The sequence below is a fragment of the Papio anubis genome, chromosome 5 (genome assembly GCF_008728515.1).
Source record: "Papio anubis isolate 15944 chromosome 5, Panubis1.0, whole genome shotgun sequence".
Taxonomy (NCBI): Eukaryota; Metazoa; Chordata; class Mammalia; order Primates; family Cercopithecidae; genus Papio; species Papio anubis.
The window spans coordinates 142338075-142362741 of NC_044980.1; the positions used below are offsets into that span (position 1 = coordinate 142338075).

The 24667-nt window shown below is 44.3% G+C and overlaps 1 protein-coding gene across 1 annotated transcript in view; it reads left to right on the forward strand.

Moving 5' to 3' along the window:
• Positions 1 to 504: 504 nt before the first annotated feature.
• Positions 505 to 24667, forward strand: part of ARHGEF37 (Rho guanine nucleotide exchange factor 37) — a 54635-nt gene continuing 30472 nt past the window's right edge. The window contains exons 1-3 of the mRNA XM_003900346.5: positions 505 to 1411; positions 17751 to 17947; positions 21017 to 21140. Coding sequence (XP_003900395.2) covers positions 17762 to 17947; positions 21017 to 21140 — 310 coding nt within the window. The 5' untranslated portion in view covers positions 505 to 1411; positions 17751 to 17761. The remainder of the gene's footprint in view (positions 1412 to 17750; positions 17948 to 21016; positions 21141 to 24667) is intronic.

Genomic DNA, 24667 nt, shown 5'->3' on the forward strand with positions numbered 1-24667 from the left:
GTGTGCACCACCACGCCCAGCTAATTTTTGTATTTTTAGTAGAGATGTGATTTCACTATGTTGGCCAGGATGGTCTCGATCTCTTGACCTCGTGATCTGCCCACCTCAGCTTCTCAAAGTCCTGGGATTACAGCCGTGAGTCACCGTGCCCGGCACCTTTGGTTTTTCTCTTCTGCAAGCTAAACCACCCCTCTCCCCTTCAGTTGCCCTCATCTGTCACATTCAAGAGAAGACACTATTCTTGTTTTCATGTTTTATGGGTGTAGAGTGGTGGTTAAGCACCCTGAACCCTCAGGTAGTCTGAATTCGAATACGGGCCCTGTCACTTAGTAGTTGTGTGTCATGGGCAAGTTATTTTCACCTCTGTAGCTCAAGTTTCTCTCTCTTGAAAATGAGGATAATAATGATACTCATCTCTTGGAGAAGTTGTGAATGAGATAATTGAGACAGTACAAGTAGAACATTTAGTATAGTGCCTGGCCCTTAGCAAGCAATACGACTACTACCAGCAGTAATAATAAATAATAAGCCCTAAATTAAGCCCTAAAAATGAAAATAAGAATAAAAGAACTGGCAGAATGAGAAAAGCTAATCTAGTCCATTCCTGACGCTACAAACAAGGTTTGGTTGCCCCGATATGAAAGTTTACATGTGTTTCATAGCAACTATCACTTTCAATGGTGGATTTAGTGTCTAGGACAAGAGCCCAAGGCCAGGACTTTGTCTATCGTGTTAACTGTTGAGTTCTCTGTGCCCAGAACAGTGTCTTGCTCCCAGTAGAGTGAAAGAACGGACCAACACCGTCATGTCATGGAAGAGACTGGCCGACCTGGCTAAGGTTGTGCAGGGCTCCCAGGAGAGCTGGGGCACGAACCAAGGGCTCCTCGGCAGCCAACACTCAGAATTAAATCGAGGCCCAGCCCTAAAGTTCGGTGATTCCGGCAGGAGCACAGGTATCCAATAATATCGGCGTCAGCATTCCCACCGGGTGGCCTAAATGCCGGCTCCTGTTTTCGGGATGACGGGTCAGCGGAGAAGGTGGCTTAACGAGAGGCCGCGGGAGGTTGGGTGCCGGCACGTAGCTAAACTCCGCCTGCAATCTTCGGGTTCGCTGCCAGCCAGGGCACGGTTCCGAGCCGGCCGGGACTGACTCCGGGAGCAGCGAACAGAAAACAACCTGGCTCCAGAAAGACAATTAACAAAGGCTGGGGACCAGCCACCCCCTCGCGGCGCACGCACGCAGGCAGCAGTGTGGGCATAGCTGCGCCCGCCAGCGCCCTCGGTGGGCAGAGCCGCGCGGAGCGGCGCGGGTGCGGGGAGCTGGGCGACGCACCTCTCCCGCCCCAGCTGCGCTGTCTCCCGGGCGGCCAAGCTCCGTGCGTGAGCGCCGGCAGGCACCTTGCGCGCGCGGGTGAGTCCGCCGGGCGACTGGGGCCTGGTCAAGCAGGATGGGGCCGGGGAGGGGTGCAGGAAACAGCTGCTGGTAGGATCAGAAAAGAGAGGTGGGTCAGAGAAAGGCAGGATGCGACGACCTCCTGGGTCCCAACTTGCTTGGTAACTAGCTTTGTGTCTTGAGCCTTATGGGAATGTAAGCCACCTGGTCCATGTGGCCTACCTTAGTCGTTTTACAGGTGGGAAACTGAGGCCCAGGGAGGTAAGCTGGCCAGGAAAAACATTATTATTCTTTGTTCCTGTTTCTCTTTGCCTTCTTCCGTGCGGGATTTGAGACAGCTTTCAGTAAGAATGCATACACTGTAACAATGGAAAAATACAAACAATGGTAAAGAATCCTTGCCAAGCAAAATATAATTTTGAATAGACAGTCAAGGCCAGGAAAAAAGAGAACAGAAATCCGTGATCCATAGGTGAGGTGACTTGGCTAAGGTCCCTCAGAAAAGTGGTGACAAAGCTGGGACTAGAAGTCAGAACGTCCGGCTTCTGAACGCCAGAAACTTACAGTGGGGAAGCGGACAGCCTGCCCAGGCACTGGTTCTTAACCTTCTGGGGGTCCCTGACCCCTTAGAGATCTGTGTCCACTCCCCGTAGAAGGGTTCACAGAAGGCCTTGTACGCAGTTTGAGATTTGACATGAATTCCTGCAGGCTGGCACCCAGGCACGGTGGTTTCAGAGCACTTTCTTTGCTCCTTTGAAGGGAGGCAGCTGGTGGAGGAGTACTTGCCGTGCGTCCAGACAGCTAGCTGTGTGATCCAGGAAGCAAAGTTTAACCTCTTCAAGGCACAGTTTTATGTGTAGACTGGGGATAAGAGTATCTGCTTCATCCTCCAGGTTACTGTCAGACTTAAGAATGAACGTAAAGGCCAGTGCCTGACATAATATATGCTCAATAAAAGTGCTGAAGATTATGGGGTGACTATAGTTTACAATAATCTGTTGTATATTTCAAAATAGCTAGAAGAGAATAATTTGAATGGTTCTAGCATAAAGAAAAGACAAATATTTAAAGTGATAGCTATCCCAAGTACACTGATTTGATCTTTATAAATATATTAAAGTATCACAGGTACCCTGAAACTATGTACATCTGTTATTATTATTATGCATTAATTTTTTAAAAAGTGATGACACACAAAACCCAGTGAATCAAAACTGTGCTAGTTAGGAAAGGGTGATGACCTGGAAGAAATTGGATTGTATCTGAAATAAAATACAATTAAAAAAATTATAAACATGAAAAAGTAAAGTCAGCCCTATTATGACTTGTAGACCACACCACATACCTTCGTGATGGTATCCTAAATAAGGGTGCGGCAAGACACTACCCTCAATATTTGACTCCAAGTCAAAAGCTGAAAGTAGAAACTACCAGATACTGTAACAAGGAGTGTTTATTGGGCTTCACTTGCCTCTTTTGAATGGGGTCAACACCTATAGAGTTTTGTTTTGTTTTGTTTTGTTTTGTTTTTAGACGGAGTCTCGCTCTGTCTCCCAGGCTGGAGTGCAATGGCATGATCTTGGCTCACTGCAAACTCCACCTCCCAGGTTCAAGCAGTTCTCCTGCCTCAGCCTCCCAAGTAGCTGGGACTACAGGCACACGCCACTACGCCTGGTTAATTTTTTGTATTTTAGTAGAGACGAGATTTCACCGTGTTGCCCTGGCTGGTTGCAAACTCCTGAGCTCAGGCAATCCACCCACCTTGGCCTCCCAAAGTGCTGGGATTACAGGCGTGAGCCACAGTGCCTGGCCTATAGAGTTTGTTTTTAAATGAGAAGAAAGAGGACGTAAACTGGGACCTGAGCAGCACCCACCCTTGCCCAGCAATAGAGCCTCAGCTGAATTTCTGCCAGGGAATAGGAGTTGCTGGCAGTTGGCTCACATCCCTCTTGGATCAGCAGATCACTGTGGTAAACAGTGCCTTGGTTGATTCTGCCCTAGATCAAATAAATGGCTTTTTATTTAACTAATGAGGTAGGGAATGTGTTTTCGTGTGCTGTAACAGAAGCAAAATGGCCTTTGTAGAGCTTGACGGTCCAAAGCCTATTGCTTGTTTATTGATAGGCTAAATAATTTGTTTATTTATTTGTTTATTTCGAGACAGGGCCTCCTTGCTCTGTCACCCAGGCTGAGTGCAGTGGTGCAGTCACAGCTCACTGCAGCCTCAACCGCCCAGGTTCAAGCAATCCTTCTGCCTCAGCCTTCTGAGTAGCTGGGACTACAGGCATATGCCACCATACCTGGCTAATTTTTTACATTTTGTAGACACCGGGTCTTGCTATATTGCCCACGCTGGTCATGAACTCCTAGATGCCAATGATCCTCCCACCTCAGCCTCCCAAAGTGCTGGGATTACAGGTGCAAGCCACTGCACCCAGATAATTTTATAATTCAAATAATTGTTATTATTTTCTTAATTCCCTAATACTGGAAGGCTCGAGAACTTTAAATCTATGGATCCAAACTTGTGATGACAGAGCCTGGGCAGGCCCACTTATCTATAAAAATGACTGCTTTAAAAAAGATACTGTGTTGTCTCCCTCCTCTTTTGGAAGAACTTTTTAGACCTTCCAAACAGAGCTGGGGAAATAAGGCTAAGGACAAATAGTTGCTGTTTGATTTGAGTTAAGACACATGTCCTCTCCATGTATTTATAAAGGGGAGGTTTTCCTTTATAAATACAGGAGAGAGAGAGAATGTGTATGGGGCAAGGGGATGTCTGTTGCTCTCTTTCCGCCTCAATTGCAATCATTTATTTCTCAACACAGAGAAGTCCTTTTCTGTAAGCACAGTGACTTGGAAAATTCCTTCCCTTCTTGGCTCTGTGGCTCTATTTTGTTTCACAGTAGTTTCTAAAATATTAGAATGTTTTTTCTAATTTGACTATGAACTCTTCTTTATATGTTTCTTTTTCTTTTTTTTTTTTTTTTTTTTTTTTTTTTTTGAGATGGAGTCTTGCTCTGTTGCGCAGACTGGAGTGCAATGGCATGATCTCTGCTCGTAATAACCTCCACTTCCTGGGTTCAAATGATTCTCCTGCCTCAGCCTCCTGAGTAGCTGGGATTGTAGCTGGGATTACAGGCATGTGCCACCACATCTGGCTAATTTTTGCATTTTTAGTAGAGACAGGGTTTCACCATTTTGGCCAGGCTGGTCTTGAACTCCTGATCTCAGGTGATCTGCCTGCCTTGGCCTCCCAAAGTGCTGGGATTACAGGCATGAGCCACCATGCCTGGTCTTCTTTACATGTTTCTATATTGTTTACCTAGATATATAATGAGCAAGAGCCTCTTTCATTATTTAAACAATTTTTTTAAAATGTTGTCCAAAGAATATATATGGGTGGCAAATAACCACTTGAAAAGATACTCAAGATCATTACTCATTAGGGAAATGCACGTTAAAACCACAGTGAAATATCACTTCATAGCTATTAGGATGGATACAGTGAAAAGATTGGCTCTACCAAATGTTGACCAGAAGGTAGAGGAACTGGAACTCTTATATACCACTGGTTGCAATGTAAAATGGTATAACCACTTTAAAAAAGACCTTAAATACAGGCTTAACTTATAAAGTTAAATATACACTTATCATGTTATCCAGAAACTTCACTCCTAGGTCCAGCTTTATTGTAGTAGTGAAACAGGAAACAGTTGTTTATTCAGTGTATGAAGAGACAAATTGTGGTATATCCATATAACAGAATTTTGCTAAGCAATGGAAAGTAATGATGTATTGATACATGCTTCCATATGAATGGTTCTCAAAATAATTTTTCTGAGAGAAAGAAGCCCCAGGCAAAAAACACCACAGTGTGTACTACCACATAGTGCATACTGTATTATTTATTTATTTATTTAGAGATGGAGTCTTGCTCTGTTGCCCAGGCTGGAGTGCAGTGGCGTGATCTCGGCTCACTACAACCTCCACCCCATGGGTTCTAGCGAGTCTCCTGCCTCAGCCTCCCAAGTAGCTGGGGTTACAGGCGTGTGCCACTATGCCCAGCTAATTTTTGTATTTTTAGTAGAGACAGGGTTTCACCATGTTGACCTGGCTGGTCTCGAACTCCTGACCTCAAGTGATCTGCTTGCCTTGGCCTTCCAAAGTGCTGGAATTACAAGTGTGAGCCACTGTGCCTGGCCTGTATTTTTCATTTTATATAAAATTTAAAGGGAGTTGATACTCCATACCTGACCTCAAACTTTTTGATGGCTTGCAAGAAGAACCAAGAGTCATGTACGATCGTATCAGTCTAACTCCAGTTGCAACAATGTCATTGACAATTTGATCTTTATTCTGCCAGTGTTTGCCCATGTCATTCATTCATTAATTCAATTAATTGAGCACCAACTATATGCTAGATCTAGAGTAAACACTAGGTAATGCACTGATGAATAATAGACACATGATCCCTGCCCTCATGGAGTTTACATTATATTGAATGAAACTCTGAGTAATAAAACAAATAGAATAAACAAAACAATTATCACGGGAAAGGAGTGGTTCTTTGAAGGATGATGGAAGTCAGGGGTAGACTTGTCTGGGTTTCAAGCAAAGAAGTAAAGTGACCAATTTTATGTTTTTTTGTTTTTTGTTTTTGTTTTTGAAATGGAGTTGCTCAGGCTCTGTTGCTCAGGCTGTGCAGTGGCACTATCTCAGCTCACTACAACTTCCGCCTCCCAGGTTCAAGTGATTCTCCTGCCTCAGCCTCCTGAACTGGGACTATAGGCATGCACCACCATGCCTGGCTAATTTTTTTCTTTAATCTTCAGTAGAGATGGGTTTTTGCCAGTGTTGGCCAGGTTGGTCTCAAACTCCGGACCTCAGGTGATCTGCCCACCTCGGCCTCCCAAAGTGCCGGGATTACAGGTGTGATCCACCATGCCCGGCCCAATTTTATGTTTTTGAAAGACCACTCCACTCTGATGCTGTGTGTCCAGTCAGGAAGCTGTTGTACCAGTCCAGGAGAAAGGTGGTGGAGGTTTAGACCCAGATGGTCTCAGAGATGGAAAGAACAAATTAGTAGACACCTTTAATAAAACAAAACAGAGCCCAGAGGTGGACACTGATCAACACTCTTTGAATTTAGTAGTTTTATCAGATTTTAGTCCTTATTACTGTCCTGTCTCTGCCCTCTACGCCAGCCTCCACCACTCCCTCTTATTCCATATGTATAAGTATGTCACAAGAGACTGACAACACCTTCCTGGATCAGATACACTGGACTACAGCATTCCTTTGATCTACTGATCTAGTTGACTGTCAGTAAGAGAATGAGGAAACTCTGGCATGACCAGTGTTTATTAAATTAACCTGTGCTGACTCCAAGTGATCTCTGTTTCCCTTTCTAAGGGCTAATGAACTGTTTGTTTTAATCAAGTGGCAGAAATCCAGCTCAGAGTGGCTTAGGCAAAAGGAGGATGAGGAATAAAAATGTATTGGCTCATATGAAAGAGGGAATCTGTCTCTATCATGGCTGAAATGAATCATGCCATCATTTCAGTCTCTCTCTCAGTCTCTCAGTTCTATTTCTATGGTATTAGCGTTATTCTCAGTAAGGCTCTGATATATAGTTCTTATTATGACGATTAGCTGTTCATGGCACCTGCTTAAATATTATGCATCTAGATCAGCCACGTTCTTTAGACAACTTCATACATCTGATCAATGGTAATGCTACCCTTTCCAGTAATAGAAGCACAAAACCATGGCTGCTATAATTGAGAGTTTACCATGTATCAAGCACTCTATTAAATATTTTACTTGAATTATCTTAAGAAATCTTATAACAACCCAGTAAGAAAGGTTATGTAAAAATCCTAGGAAAGCCAGCTAATGAATTGCAGAATCAGCATTTGAAATGAGGTTTTTCTGGCTCCAGGGCCTGGGCTCCTAACCTTCACCGTACCTCTCACACTCAATCTTTAGGACTAAGAAGAGGAAAACACTGCCACCAAATAATGTGCGTCTCTCTTACTTTTTCTGAACATCAGTCTTAAAATATGCTTGGCAGTGATAGTAGGGATGGGACTTCAGAAGTTATCCTTCAATTTTGTTGATTCCAGCTCTTTCGGGGGTTTTAGAGTTCTGGAAGCTCTTTGTACAGGATCCTCCCTTCTGACTATGATTTCTATCTTTATAAACCACACTTAGTAGCCAGGGTCCCTATGTGCACATTCTTGTTTCTGTAGGTGTTCCCTCCCTTTATTTATTTATTTATTTTTTTGGAGACAGAGTCTCACTCTGTCGCCCAGGCTGGAATGCAGCGACATGATCTCGCTCACTGCAACCTCTGCCTCCTGGGTTCAAGCGATTCTCCTGCCTCAGCCTCCTGAGTAGCTGGGATTACAGGCGTGTGCCACCATGCCCGGCTAATTTTTTTATATTGTTAGTAGAGACAGGGTTTCACCATGTTGGTCAGGCTGGTCTTGAACTCCTGACCCTGTGATCCACCCGCCTTGGCCTCCCAAAGTGCTGGGATTACAGGCGTGAGCCACCACGCCCGGCCTGTTTTGTTTTGTTGTTGTTGTTGTTGTTGTTGTTTGCAGTTGTCGTTTGTTTGTTTTTTGAGACAGAGTCTTGCTCTGTCACCCAGACCGGAGTGCAATGGCGTGATCTCAGCTCACAGCAACCTCTGCGTCCAAACTTCAAGCAATTCTTGTGTCTCAGCCACCCAAGTAGCTGAGATTACAGGTGTGTACTACCATGCCTGGCTAAGTTTTTGTATTTTTTAGTAGAGATGGGGTTTTGCCATGTTGGCCAAGCTGGTCTTGAACTCCTGGCCTCATGTGATCTGCCCGCCTGACCTTCCAAAGTGCTGGGATTATGGGCATGAGCCACCATGCCTGGCCCCTTTATTCTTCAACAAGGTCCTTTGTTCTCATGATGTCTGAACTTCACCTTTGACAGCTTTCTATGAATCATTTCTGGAGTCTGAGACCAGATGGTTTTCCTTTTTTTCCCCTTCCTTAAATGTTTAAATTGGCTCCTCCCGGGAGTAAGAAAGGGAAAGAAAAAAAAAATTTTTTTTTTAAATATAAAATGGCTCCCCTTTAAAGCCTTGGGTAGGCAGCTGATGGATCCTCAACTTTCCCTGCCCTGACATTTTATCTTCTGAAAGAACTTTTAAATGATAGTTTCACTTTCTCCAGCGATCTGCTTAGTTCCATTTTTCCATTCAGTTCCTCCAATTGGTCAAAACTAGGCCAGGCTCAGTGGCTCATGCCTGTTATCCCAGTGCATTGGGAGGCCAAGAGGAGAGGATCACTTGAGTCTAGGAAGAGACCAGCCTCGGAAACAAGTGAGACCCTGTCTCTACAAAAAATTAGAAAATTAGCTGGGCATGGTGGCACATGTCTGTAGTCCCAGCTACGTGGGAGGATTGCTTGAGCCCAGGATTGCATCACTGTACTCCAGCCCTGGGTGACAGAGTGAGATCCTGTCTCTTAAAAAAAAAGGTTTGGAGCATCGTTTCCTCTTGTTACTTCTTCTCTCTTGAAAGGGATTAAATAATCAGGATGTCCATATCATTTTTTAAAAGTTTTATTATGTTTTTAATTGACATATAATGTTTTATTAATTAATTAATTAATTAATTTATAAGACAGGGTCTCACTCTGTTGTCCAGGCTGGAGCGCAATGGTATGATCACTGCCCACCATAGCCTCAACTTCTGGAGTTTAAGCGATCTTCCCACCTCAGCATCCCAAGTAGCTGGGACTACAGGCATGCACCACCATGCCTGGCTGATTTTCTTTTTCTTTTTTTTTGAGACAGAGTTTCCCTCTTGCTGCCCAGGCTGGAGTGCAGTGGCGAGATCTCAGCTCGCTGCAACCTCTACCTCCCAGGTTCAAGTGATTCTCCTACTTCAGCCTCCCAAGTAGCTGGGATTACAGGAACTCACCATCACGCCCGACTAATTTTTGTATTTTTAGTAGAGACAGAGTTTCACCATGTTGGCCAGGCTAGTCTCGAACTCCTGACCTTGGGTGATCCTCCCGTCTTGGCCTCCCAAAGTGCTGGGATTACAGGTGTGAGCCACCACGCCCGGCCGCCTGGCTAATTTAATTTTTTTTTTTTTTTAGTGGAGGTGGGGTCTCACTGTGTTTCCCAGGCTGGTCTCCACCTCCTGAGCTCAAGCAGTCCTCCCACCTTAGCCTCACAAACTGTTGGGATTACAGGTGTGATCCACTGTGCCCAACCTACGTCATGTTTTAATTTAAATAGTTTCTCTGCTTTTAGTGGAGTGAAACCTGGAACAAATAACCAGATATTTTAAATACCGTATCCTAATTGTAGACCCACTTTTTCCTGATCTTTGTATTTCTGGAATCCTGCAAAATGCTTGTCATGTAGTAGCTGCTCCAAATACTTGTTGAATGAATGTGTGAATGCCCAAATCCCTCTGTGCCAGTGTGAACAGAAGAGAGAGAAGAGAATTAACTCAGTTTTATTCTATTCTAGAGTCAGAAGCAGCAGCTTGCTGCAGAAGTATTAACTGCAGATCATTCAACTTTTTTTTTTTTTTTTTTTGAGCCTGTAGCCCAGGCTGGAGTGCAGTGACACAATCTTCGCTCACAGCAATCTCCACCTCCCAGGTTCAAGTAATTCTCCTACCTCAGCCCCCTGAGTAGCTGGGATTACACCACCATGCCTGGCTAATTTTTGTATTTTTAGTAGAGATGGGGTTTCACCATGTTGGTCAGGCTGGTCTCAAACTCCTGACCTCAAGATCCACCCACCTTGGCCTCCCAAAGTGTTGGGATTACAGGTGTGAGGCACCACGTCTGGCCTGGCTATTTTATTCTTGTTGCCCAGGCTGGAGTGCAGTGGTGTTATCTTGGCTCTTGGCTTACTGCAACCTCTGCCTCCCAGGTGGAGAATGGCTCCAACCTCAGACTCCAGAGTAGCTGGGACTACAGATGTGTACCACCATACCCGGCTAATTTTTTTTTGTGTTTTTTATAGAGGTGGGGTTTCTCCATGTTGCCCAGTATGATCTCAAACTTCTGAGCTAAAGTGATCCTCCTGCTTCGTCCTCCCAAAGTTTTGGGGTTATGGTTGTGTTCTGTAATTTAACTGAGGTGGTGGCTACACAAATCTACACGTAATAAAATGGAATAGAACAATCAAACACAAACATGTGTTATACCAATGCGCATTTCCTGGTTTTGATGTTGTGCTATATTTAAATAAGATGTAACCACTGGGGAAACATGGGTGAATGGTACAGAAGACCTCTTTTAGTTCTTTTTTTCTTTTTTGAGACAGTGTCTCTCTCTGATGCCCAGGCTGCAGTGGCACAATCATGGCCATGCCGTGCATGGCTCTCTGTGGCCTCAACCTCCTGGGCTCAAAACAATCCTCTCGCCTCAGCCTCCTGAGGAGCTAGGACCTTTGTATTCCATGTCAAAAAAAAAAAAAAAAGTTGAATGTTCTAGAGTTAATACTTCTTCAGCAAGCTACTGCATCTGCCCAGGCTGGTCTCAAACTCCTGAGCTCAGTCAATCCCCCCACCTTGGCCTCCCAAAGTGTGAGGATTACAGGCGTGAGCCGCCGTGCTCGGCCAGCCTTTGTCTTTTTTTTTTTTTTTTTTGAGACGGAGTCTCGCTCTGTCGCCCAGGCTAGAGTGCAGTGGCCGGATCTCAGCTCACTGCAAGCTCCGCCTCCTGGGTTCACGCCATTCTCCGGCCTCAGCCTCCCGAGTAGCTGGGACTACAGGCGCCCGCCACCTCGCCCGGCTACTTTTTTGTATTTCTTAGTAGAGACGGGGTTTCACCGTGTTAGCCAGGATGGTCTCGATCTCCTGACCTCGTGATCCACCCGTCTCGGCCTCCCAAAGTGCTGGGATTACAGGCTTGAGCCACCGCGCCCGGCCGCCTTTGTCTTATTTTTAAGAGATGGGGTCTCTCTCTGTTGCCCAGGCTGGAGTGCAGTAGTGGCTTCATAGCTCATTGCAGCCTTGAACTCCTGGACTCAAGTGATCCTCCCTCCTCAGCTTCCTGAGTAGCTGGGATGATAGTTGTGAGACCACTTGCCTGGCTTCTCCCAGGCTTTTAAGCTGCATTTGTCCTGAGACTATTTCTAAGATATTGGATAACTTAAGCTATACAGACAGTCCCCGACTTATGATGATTCAACTTTATGAATTTTTGACTGTAAAATGGTGCAAAAGTGATACACATTCAATAGAAACCGTACTTTGAGTACCCATGCAACTATTCTATGTTTCACTTTCAATACTGTATTCAATTAATTACTCTAGATATTGAACACTTTGTTATAAAACAGATTTTTGTATTAGATGATTTTGGGCAACTGTAGGCTAACATAAGTGTTCTAAGCACGTTTGAAGTAATCTAGGCTAAGCTATGATGTTCACGAGGCGTCAGGTATATTCTATGCATTTTTTACTTATATAATTTTCAACTTATAATGGGTTTATCAGGACATAACCTCATTGTAAGTTGAAGAGCATCTGTATAATATTTTGCTTTTAAATTTTTATTTTGAAATAATTCTAGATCAAGGTGAGGTTGCAACAATAGCACAGGGAGGTCCTCTGTACTGTTCATACTGTTCACCCATATTTCCCCAATGGTTACATCTTATTTAAATATAGCACAACATCAAAACCAGGAAATGGGCATTGGTATAATATGTGTGTTTGTGTTTGATTGTTCTATTCCATTTTATCATGTGTAGATTTGTGTAATCACCACCTCAAATTAAATTACAGAATATTCTGTTGTAGGCAATAGCACTGTCACCACAAAGTTCTCTCTGTTGCTGTTCTTTTATACTCACACCCACCTGCTGTCCATCAGCATCTCTAACCAGACAGCCACGAATCTGTTCTCTATCTATACAATTTTCTTTGTTACTAAATGGAATCACACAGTATGTGACCTTTAAAGATTGGCTTTTTTTCACATAGCATCATGCCCTCTAGAGCCATCCAAGTTGTTGTTGTATCAGCAGTTCGTTCCTTTTCATTTCTGAGTATTCAGTGGCATGCATGTACCACTGTTTGTTTAACCATCATCTATTAAATGAAATTTTGGTTGTTTCCAGTTTTTGAAAATTACAAATAAAGTTTCTATGAACACTTACATACAGGTTTTTGTACATAAGTTCTCTTGCTGTGGGTTAGATGTCCAGACGTGCAATTGCTGAGTTGTACAGAAAATGTATGTTTTATTTTTGAAGAAACTGACAAACTGTTTTCCAGAGTGGCTGTACCATTTTACATTTTCTTGGTTTTTTTGTTTGTTTGTTTTTGTTTTTGTTTTTTTGAGGTGGAGTCTCGCTCTGTCATCCAGGCTGGAGTGTAGTGGCACAATCTCAGCTTACCACAACCCCTGCCTCCCGGGTTCAAGCAATTCTTCTGCCTCAGCCTCCCAAGTAGCTGGGATTACAGGCGCCCACCACCAAGCCTGGCTAATTTTTATATTTTTAGTAGAGATGGAGTTTTGCCATGTTGGTCAGGCTGGTCTCGAACTGCTGACCTCAGGGGATCCACCCGCCTCAGCCTTCCAAAGTGCTGGGATTACAGGCGTGAGCCACTGTACCCAGGCATTTTATATTTTCACCAGCAGTGTATGAGAGATCCAATTTCTCCACATTCTTGCCAGCATTTGATATTCTATAAAATTGTTTTAGTAACAGCTTTATTGAGCTATAATTCATATCATATAATTTGCCCATTTAAATCAAATGTACAAATCAATGGTTTCTAGTATATTCACAGACTTGTGCAACCATCTCCACAATCAATTTAGAACATTTTCATCATTTCCCCAGAAAACCTTGCACCCTTCAGCTCCCAACTCCCAATTCTCCATCCCCTCAGCCTTAGGCAACTGCCAATCTTTCTATCTGTTTCTATAGATTTGCTTATTCTGGTCATTTCGTATAAATGCAATAATAAAATACTTGGCCCTTTGTGATTGCCTTTTTTCACTAAGCATAATGTTTTTAAGATTCATTTATGTTGTAGGACATATCGATACAGTTGATCCTTGAGCAACATGGGGGTTGGGGCACCAACCTGTGCAGTGGCAAATCCACCTATAACTTCTGACTCACCAAAAACTTAACTACTGATGGCCCACTGTTCACTGGAAGCCTTACTGACAATATAAACAGTTGATTCACACATATTTTATATGTTATCTGTATTATATACTATATTCTTAAAGTAAGCTAGAGAAAAGAAAATGTTATTTAAAAAAATCATGGAGAAGAGAAAATATGTTTACTATTGACTAAGTGGAAGTGCATCATCATAAAGGTTTTCATCCTTGTGGGCTTTGTGTTGAGTAGGTTGAGGAGGAGGAGGGGTCGGCCTTGCTGTCTCAGGGTTGGCAGAGGCAGGAGAAATTCTGTGTGTAAGTGGATCCATGCAGTCAAACCCATGCTGTTCAAGGGTCGATTGTACTTCATTTCTTTTATTGCTGAATAATATAGATATTTTTCCTTTAAACAATTATTAGTTTATTTTTCATGCTATTTTAAATGGATATATAATAGTTGGGGAGTATACGTGGTATTTTGATACCTGTATACAATGTGTAATGATCAAATAAGGGTATGATGTTTTTAAAGAAATAACAATGTGGTTTTTTCCATCACACAGGCTATAATCTAAGGGATAACACATGCTGCTACAGAGAGGTTTGGCCAGGCCTGCTAGGAGGTCTAGACTACAATTAACCTAAGTGCAGATTAATGCTATTTTAAGTCTTTAGTAGTTCTCTGTAAAGTATTTCTCATAATTTTATTTATTTAGCAACAGTTTTGAGTTGTGGCACCTGAATAGCTTTCCTGAAATTCTATGGGGATCTTTCTAGAGAAGCTGCACAGGTAGTGAAAGTTGCAGTTCAGGCCAGGGACAAATCAGCAGATCACGGGGTGTGTTCAGGAGCTAGAATAGAGCTGTGCATCAGACAGATTTGTTCCAGGATCTTTCTGGGCCTTTGCCCTCTGTACATCCCTACCCTCCCCAAACACCCATTTATGTACTCTCCAATCCATGGGACAATGCTTTCGGCCTAAGACAGAAACTTCAACAACTACTAATACAGCCACAGGAACCTTTTATGTAGCAAATAGTGTTAATCACTGGCAGTGAGGCACAGAGGAGAATCCAAGATGAATAGGTGCTCATCTTGCCTCCAAGAGCTTAGTGTCTAGCCGGGAAAATGAGCACCCTGAATATAAGGTTACACAGGATCTGTGCCATTTTAAATATTATGAAGTATTTTAACCATCCAGAAAATAACAAAGCACAAAACAACAAATACCCATGTACTTACCTCCTAGCTTTAACATTTTTGCCATGTTTCCTTTGTACTTTTTTTTAAACAAATAAAGCATCTCAGCTACTCAGCAATAAAAAGGAACTACAACTATTGATACCCACAATATACGTGAATCTCCAGGGAATTATGCTGATTGAATAAAGCCAATCCTAAAAGATTACATACTGTGTGATTCCATTTACATGCATTTCGGGAAAGGACACAATTATAGAAATGGAGAACAGATTTGTGGTTGCCAAGGGTGAGGATGGGATGGGGACTGGAGCGAATTAGGTGAAAAGGCAACATGAGGGACGTTGTGTAACAATTGTGTATCTTACTGTATTCACAGTTTTTTGTTTTTTGTTTTTTTGAGACAGGGTCTCGCTCTGTCACCCAAGCTAGAGGGCAGTGGGGCAATCTTGGCTCACTGCAACTTCCACCTCCTGGGCTCAAGCAATCCTCCTACCTCGGCCTCCTGAGTAGCTGGGACCACAGGCATGTACCACCATGCCTGCCTAATGAAAAAAAATTTTTTTTTTGTTAGACGAAGTCTCAGTATGTTGCCCAGGCTGGTCTTGAACTCCTGGGCTCAAATAAGCCTCTCGCCTTGGCCTCCCAAAGTTCTGGGATTACAGACATGAGCCACTGTGCCCAGGCATATTTGGTACTTGTAAAACATTATACAGGTCTCTATTTTTTGTCCTAGTGCTTTCGTCTTTCCCCATTTCTGTTTTGGCCTGTGTCTGACTGGTTGGTTATCTGATACTCTTGGGGTCTACTCCTGCTCTTGTTGTTTCTGCTGGTTCTCAGTCACAGGGGCATTCTTACAATTTTGTATTGTAAACTCATCTTCAGGACATGGTTATCTGTGGCCTAGGTTCAAGATGTGTCCTTCTGGAAATATTTTATTTTGTTATGGCCACTCAGAATCCAGGATTTCTTTTTGTATAAATTTCTTAGCTTTGGGCCACCTGGACCACATGTATACCATTGATTTGGACTTAAACCCAGTGAAGGCAGATGTGTTGTTATGAATTTATGTTATGGAGACCTTTTCTCCTCACCCAGAATCCAATTCCTCACCCAGAACTGGGATGAACTGTCTTTGTCATCTTCTGTGTGGATGGCTGCATGTTGTTGTTTTTTTTTTTCCTGATCCACCATTTCACAGAAGTCCTTGTGGTCGGGGGTCTCAGTTCTGTGACGGAGCTTGTCTCCTGTTCCTACCTGGCCCTAATGCCCAAGTCTCTGGTTCACTGAGTTTCAAATGATGTCTTCCCTACCCACCCCTCTACTTTGGGCCACAGCTGCATCAGGTCAGCTGCTCCCCATCCCGGTTTTCAACTCCCTGTTTGAGGGCCCTAGTGATTTCTTTTCCTCTCTTACATGATCTGTCATGCAGTTAAAAAGTTTATTTAAAAGTTTATTATAGCTGATCTAGCATTCCTAAGTGTTTTGTAGTAGGAAAGTTTTTCAGATCATCTTGTCCATGGTATTGCCCTTGACACATTATTATTATTATTATTATTATTATTATTATTATTATTATTTTGAGATGGAGTCTTGCTCTGTCACCCAGGCTAGAGTGCAGTGGTGCAATCTTGGCTCACTGCAACCTCCACCTCCTGGGTTCAAGTGATTCTCTTGCCTCAGCCTCCCGAGTAGCTGGGATTACAGGTGTGCACCACCACGCCCGGCTAATTTTTGTATTTTGAGTAGAGATGCATTTTTACCATGTTGGCCAGGCTGGTCTCGAACTCGCGACCTCAGGTGATTCACCCATGTTGGCCTCCCAAAGTGCTGGGATTACAGGCATGAGCCACTGCACCTTGGCCCTTGATACTTTAAAAGTTAGAGATAAAGGGCTGTAGGAGTTTCAGAGAAGAAAAGTGCAGCTGGTGGGAGTGAGAAATGAGGGGAGGATCAAGAGTGGCTTTAGAGAAGTGAATATTGGGGGATAGGAACGCAGGAGGGAGCATGGCAGGTACAAAAGCAGGAAATGCCAATGCAAGTATGGAGAAGAGCGCTCAATCTCTTTCCACTGCAGTACCACCTGTGAAGAGGAAATATAGTTAGAGCCTGGAGTGCAGTCTGTGAAGGGGAAATGAGGTTGGAATCAGACCACTGAGCAGCAGGAAGCTACTAAAGTCTTACAGCAGGGCACACCATGTTCACACGCGTTGTTTCAGGGAGTTTAACCTGGAAGCGAGTCCAGAAAGAATGGGTGTGGTGGTGGCAGGAGAGGAGTGTGGATTAGGAAGGATGACTCTGGGGGCTGTAGAAATAGCCCAGGCGATGGGTAGTAAGGCCTGAATGGGGTAGCTGGTAGGATGGGGTGTAGGGGGACCACTGGGAGAGGGTGAAAGAGATTCAACTGCACTAGATAAAGAAATCTAGGTCAAGAGCTGAATTGGAAATAGAAGAAAAGCCAGGCAAGCACATTGTCTGAGTCCTGGGAAATGAATTTAAAATGTCAAGAATTATCTATTTTGAAACTTTTTTTTTGAAACAGAGTCTTGCCCTGTTGCCCAGGCTGGAGTGCAGTGGTGTGATCTTGGCTCACTGCAACCTCTGCCTCCTGGGTTCAAGTGATTCTTCTGCCTCAGCATATCTGAGTAGCTGCGACTACAGGTGCGCCTGCCACCACACCTGGCTAATTTTTATATTTTTAATAGGGACGGGATTTCACCATGTTGGCCAGGCTGGTCTTGAACTCCTGACCTCAGGTGATCTGCCCACCTTGGCCTCCCAAAGTGCTGGGATGACAGGCGTGAGCCACTGCCTAAAATGTCAAGAATTATCAGAGCTGTTATCTACCTTTCAATATTGTGCAAGTACTGCCTACAAATGCTAATAAACAGTTCATCTGGACTCTGTTTGCAGCTTAAGATGTTTTTAGGCCTCTTGATGAGAAATTGTCATTGAATTAGAGACAGCATGTCCCAATAGTTCTTCCCGGAAGTGAGTGGGGATGGTTTTGCTTTTCCCAGAACGTGCTGACATGGCCAAGCATGGAGCCGACGAGCCGTCCTGCAGGTCAGGGAGTCTGGATGGGGAAGGTAGGGCCTCCGAGGACAGATCGCTGCTTCGTCAGAGGTTGGCTGTCCAGGAGCTCATCGACACTGAGGTCTCCTACTTGCACATGCTCCAGCTCTGTGCCTCTGACATCAGGAGCCGCCTCCAGCAGGTACTTGGGTGGGGTCACATACAACCTGTCTTTATGGGGGCAAATGTGGGTCCCAGCTTCTGAGATTTCCCATCCATTCCTGGGGCAAGCTTGATAGAAGGGAAGTATTGTGGATGTGAAGTACAGACCTGGATGTAAGCCCCAGTGCTTCCATTTATTGGCTGTGCAACCTTCAGCAAGGTCTTGCATGGCTTAGAATCTTAGCGTATTCCTCGGCTAACTGGGGAGCGGAACAATCACTGGGAGAACTATGTGAGCTAATGAACAAGCCCTTTTCAAGTTTGGAACAGATTGCTTAAACTGACCTATATTCTTCTTCTTCTTCTCCTTCTCCTTCTCCTTCTCCTTCCTCTTCCTCTTCCTCTTCCTCTTCTTCTTCCTCTTCTTCCTCTTCCTCTTCTTCCTCTTCTTCCTCTTCTTCTTCTTCCTCTTCTTCTTCCTCTTCTTCTTCCTCTTCCTCTTCTTCCTCTTCTTCTTCTTCCTCTTCTTCTTCCTCTTCTTCTCCTTCTTCCTCTTCTCCTTCTTCCCCTTCTCCTTCTTCCTCTCCTTCTTCCCTCTCCTCCTCCTCCTCCTCCTTCTTCTTCTTTCTTCTTTCTTCTTTCTTCTTCTTCCTTTTCCTGCTTTCCCTTCAAGGGTCTCTTTATTCGATCTGCAAAGTCACTGTCAGCAACTTGGCCTGCCCCTCTATGGCTTCCAACAAGGAAATGCTTAAAAGTCAGGAAATGCATTTGGTGCCTTTCCTAGTACCAAAAATTGACTACAGCCTCTTTGGGCACCCTGAGATAAATCAATAGCATTTGCTTTTTCTTTACTTTTCTAACAGAATTCCGGACGAAAATAGATCATATATATATATATTTATATTTATATATACACATTCATATATAGAGAGACCCTTCAACCAAGAAGAGGCAAAGAACCCAGCATACCTCTGAGGTACCTCTTGGCCTGGTGCAGGAAGGCCAGGAGGCACCAGCAATCTTGGGAATCACCTCTAGATGTGCAGTGCTGAGCTGGTGTGGCATGGATGGGGGGTCTGCAACAGCCCTCTCCCTCTAAGGAAGGTGGAGCTATGACAAACCAGGGGAGCCCTCACTCAAGCTTTCCACCCATCCTGAAATGCGAACTGTACCTGATGGAGCTTTGAAGCTAAAACCCAAAGTGTAGATACAAAAGGATTCCCTAAAAGACCTCTAGGGGACTGACTCCTACCCACAGCCCCCAGGTCCCCGAAAGGCAGAGGTCATGGACACAGAGGCCTGCTCAGCCACAGGAGAGGGGCTGGGCTCTGTCCCCTCCTCAGGTCTCCAACCACAGCTCCTGCAGGCCCTCAGGCAGGGGAACCCAAAAGGCCAGAGCAAGACTCGGGCTCGGATCACCCAGGAAAGTCCAAGGTAAACTTTTTTTTTTTTTTTTAAGAGACAGGGTCTCACTACATTGCCCAGACTGGTCTCAAACTCCCAGGCTCAAGTGATCCTCCCATCTCACCCTCCCAAGTCAGCCTTCTGATTAGCTAGGATTACAAGCTCGTGCCACCACACCCAGTCATGACCTACATTCTAACTGTCTCATTTGCAGGGTGGTGACATGGAGAAATTATCACTGTGAGAGTTACTATTATAGTGCTTATGTTTTACATTTTCTTTTTCTGGTTTCAGAAATAATGCAGGCTCTTGCTTGCTACATTTCAAGCATCCCCTCGCATTTGAGGTCCATAAGGGCAAAGATTTTGTTTAGTTGAGTATATCCCAGTCTTGACAGAAAAATACTGGACGTAAAAATAGTTTTTCTTCATTGAATGAAATACCAAAGTAGATAATGTAGAAAGTGAAGTGCTTCTTGCCGGGCACGGTGGCTCACGCCTGTAATCCCAGCACTTTGGGAGGCCGAGGCGGGCGGATCACAAGGTCAGGAGACCGAGACCACAGTGAAACCCCGTCTCTACTAAAAATACAAAAAAAATTAGCCGGGCGCGGTGGTGGGCGCCTGTAGTCCCAGCTACTCAGGAGGCTGAGGCAGGAGAATGGCGTGAACCCGGGAGGCGGAGCTTGCAGTGAGCCGAGATCGCGCCACTGCACTCCAGCCTGGGCGACAGCGCGAGACTCCGTCTCAAAAAAAAAAAAAAAAAAAAAAAAAGTGAAGTGCTTCTTTTATTTTACCCTCCAGAAATTAGGATTTTTCTCTGTAGACGTTAAACAAGCAAATACAGTCATGTGTCATTTAACACCAGGGATATGTGTTGAGAAATGCATAGTTAGGCAATTTCATCATGTGCGAACACCATAGAGTGCACTTATACAAACCTAGACAGGATAGCCTACTACACACATAGACTGGACGGTACGGCCTATTGTTCCTAGGCTATAAATCTGTTCAGCATGTCACTGTCCTGAATACTACAGGCAACTGCAAGACAATAGTATTTATGTATCTAAACACAGAAAAGGCACAGTAAAAATACGATATTATAATTCTATGAGATCACCCTGGTATATACAATCCATCATTGATTAAAATGTTATTATGCAGTGCATGACTGTGTATGTTGTTATTTATTTTAACAACAACAAGAGCAGACTCTAGATATTGTTCTGCAGTTAGCTTTCCCGCTTGAGTGTGTGTCCAGCACATCCTTCACTGCTTGTGCATTTATATAGATGTCCTGCATCTTTTTAAACAGCGGTATAGCTTGGTTAATAGGGTCCAGAGAATGCATCTTGAGGTCATAGTGGTAGGTGCCAAGTATGTCAGAGCTGGAAAGAAGTCTAACTTCTCACCCTTAAATGACAGATGGGGAAACTGAGAGAAGACAGCTGGCAGCAGACCTAGGCTAAAACCCTGGTTCAGCTTTCCTTCCACACTGAGTACTCCATCTGTTCCTCTCTTCTCGTAGAGTAATGAAAATACTCAATTTTTAACATTTCAAAATCCTTGCAGAATTTCACTGGGGCAGCCAGTCTTCTCAAGAGTGATGGGAATGGTGTGAGTGTTCTGTCCTAATCTCGAAAGTCTGCAAATACACTCTGTGGAACTCTTAACCACCTCCCATGGCTTCTTTGTTCCTTCCAGTTGCCACAGGGAGATCTGGATGTCCTGTTCTCAAACATTGATGATATCATCAAGGTGAACAGCAGGTTCCTTCATGATCTGCAGGAGACAGCCTGCAAGAAAGAGGAACAAGTGCAGCTAGTTGGTAAGCAAAAAACCTAAGGAACTGTCAGCCTTAGATTCTTGTGCAATTGTTCTCAGCAAGTGGTCACTGCTTAACTGTCTCCAGAGTTCCAGGGAAATGTAGCTCAATGGCAGTCTGTTTTGGGGATCTCCAAAACACAACCTATCAGAGCCAGCAGGGCCCTCAAATAACAACTAGTCCAGTCCCATTGCTTTACAGAGACTGAGCCCCAGAGACAGAGAGGAACATCCTCACAGTCACAGAATTGTTAGTGATGCAGCTAAATGTTTAGTCTATGTCTCTTTCACATTCTTTCATCCAACAGTTATTTACTGAGCATCTGCAGTGTGCAGGCAAAGCATCAGCAAGAGAGTCTGAGCTTCTATTCTCATGGAATTGACAAATTAGTGACAGAGACAAGTTAGTGACAGAGACAGACAAACAACAGAATTGTAGGTAATAATTTATAATTTTTTTTTTTTTTTTTTGAGACGAAGTCTCGCACTGTCGCCCAGGCTGAAGTGCAGTGGCCGGATCTCGGCTCACTACAAGCTCCGCCTCCTGGGTTTACGCCATTCTCCTGCCTCAGGCTCCCGAGTAGCTGGGACTACAGGCGCCCGCCACCTCGCCCGGCTAGTTTTTTTGTACTTTTTAGTAGAGATGGGGTTTCACCGTGTTAGCCAGGATGGTCTCGATCTCCTGACCTCGTGATCCGCCCGTCTCGGCCTCCCAAAGTCCTGGGATTACAGGCTTGAGCCACCGCGCCCGGCCCAATAATTTGTAATTTGAAGGCGATAAATAGTTGTGGTAACTTCTGGGTGTGAGGGAGGGCCTCTGGAGGAGTGAATATATGACCTGAGATCTGAGTATCAGGAAGGAACTAGCCTTGAGAATATCTGAAGGGAGAGTAGAGAGCATAGTTGTGCAAAGGCCCTGAGGCAAGGATGAGTCCATAACGTTTAAAGGACAGACGGAAGGTTGATGTGGCTCCAGGGAAATTAATGAGGGGAGACTGTCAGGGGATAAGATAGAAGAGGCGCACAAGGACCAGATCATGCACAATTTTATAGGTCATGGCAAGGAGTTTGAAGTTTATTCTAACTGTGATGGGGAGCCATTGGACAGTTTTGAGTGGGGAAGTGACATGGTTTGATTTATGTTTTTCTTTTCCTTTTTTTTTTTGAAACAAGAGTCTTGCTCTGTCGCCCAGGCTAGAGTGCAGTGGTGCAATCTTGGCTCACTGCAATCTCTGCCTCCTGGGTTCAAGTGATTCTCCTGCCTCAGCCTCCCGAGTAGCTGGGACTACAGGTGCCCACCACCATGCCTGGCTACTTTTTGTATTGTTAGTAGAGATAGGGTTTCACCATGTTGGTCAGGCTGGCCTTGAACTCCTGACCTCTTGATCTGCCTGCCTTGGCCTTCCAAAGTGCTGGGATTATGGGCGTGAGCCACCACACCTGGCTGATTTATGTTTTTCAAAGATCTCTTTGGCTGTTGTGGACAATGGATTATGAGGGGGTGGTGAGAGTGGAAGCAGCGAGATCAGTTGTGGCCCAGATGAGAAATGACGATAGTCTCCTTTGGTTTAATTTTTTTTTTTTTTTTTTTTTGGAGATGGGATCTCACTCTATTGCCCAGGCTAGAGTGCAATGGAGCAATCATGACTCACTTGCAGCCTCCACCTTCCAGCCTCAAGGATCCTCCTGCCTCAGCCTCCTAAGGAGGATAGTCTTCTTATTCTGAAATGGTTAGGATAACCACAGCAGAAAGAAAGGAGGAGTGGGTGCAAACCTCATACCTGTCTCCTTCTGTCTCATCCCATCTGCTGCCAGGATTCCCATGGTGAGGGGTTTCCTAGTGGAGTCAGGAGATATAGGGGAATGGGTGGGTGCCAGATTCACTACAGTGGCAGAAAGGAGGAGGAGATGAAGGTACCCAGTGCTGTGGCCACCCAAATGCCCCTGGCTTTTATACCACCAATCTTCTAACCTTTCCCGAACATGAATGATGAGGATGGGGATTAAAAACAACAAACATGCAAAAAAAGCTTTGTGGGTTTTTTTTGTTTTTTTGAGATGGAGTCGTGCTCTGTCACCCAGGTTGGAGTGCAATGGCATGATCTCGGCTTACTGCAACCTCTGCCTCCCAGGTTCAAGTGATTCTCCTGCCTCAGCCTCCTGAGTAGCTGTGATTACAGGTGCCCGCCACCACACCCGGTTAATTTTTGTATTTTTAGTAGAGATGGGGTTTCACCATGTTGGCCAGGCTAGTCTTGAGCTCCTGACCTCAGGTGATCTGCCCGCCTTGGCCTCCCAAAGTGCTGGGATTACAGGCGTGAGCCACCGTGCCTGACCTAAATACACAAACAAATCTTAAAAACCTACTTTCTGAGTGTTTACAAAATGCTAAGCACTGTTCTTATATACATATATTAATTCACTTCATCTCAAAATAACCCTGAAATGTAGATACCATTATCTCATTTTACAGTTGAGGAATCTTTGGCACAGAGAGAGGCAATAACCTGCTTAGTCATGCAGCTAGGGGCAGAGCCAGAATTTGAATGCAGGTAGTTGGCCCTGAGAGTCAGAGCTCTCAACTGCTACACTGAATTGCTTCTGCATGGTAGAAGGTGAGACTAAAGCCTGTGTATTGTGTATTTATCATTCCTTTGAAAATATAGTTCTTTACTAAAATAGCAATGTGAGTGAGTTACTATTCCCTATAAATGGTAAGGGAATGCAAAATTAAAGAACGAGATTTTTAAAAGTATCTGTAGGCCGGGCATGGTAACTCATACCTATAATCCCAGCACTTTGGGAAGCTAAGGCGGGTGAATCACCTGAGGTCAAGAGTTCGAGACCACCCTGGCCAACATGGTGAAACCCCATCTCTACTAAAAATACAAAAATTAGCCAGGTGTGGTGGCACACACTGGTAATCCCAGCTACGTGAGAGGCTGAGACACGAGAATTGCTTGAACCCGGGAGGCAGAGGTTGCAGGGAGCTGAGATCCTGCCAGTGCACTCCAGCCTGGGTGACAGAGTGACTCTGTCTCAAAAATAAAAAAATTTAAAAAGTACCTATAGATGTTCTCACAGGTACTTTCTCTTTTATCATTTGATCATTATTTCTGTTAATAATTAACACTTATTTGAATGGAAATTGATACAGCCCCAGGCTGAAAACATTCTAAGGTCTAAGGACTTTGAGCTCTGGCTCTTCTATAGCTACATGTTTGAGATCTGGTGAGGTTCCTTGTAAAGGTCTTCATTTCTCAGTCTGCCTTCCTGCTGGGCCCACAGAGCCAAAAGGCTACTTGTGTCCTGATCACACCTGGTGACATGTCCATGAGCTGCCCTCACTGCTTCACTGTAGGGTTTCCAGTTAAAATATGAGACATGCTTATGCTAAAAAATTATTCATTGTTTATCTAAAATTCAAATTTAACAGAGCATCCTGTATTCCTCTCTCCCCTGCAAATTTGGCAGTCCTGTTCCCTGGCCTTTACAGAGTCTGCAGAAAATACCCTTCTCATCCCTTGTCTC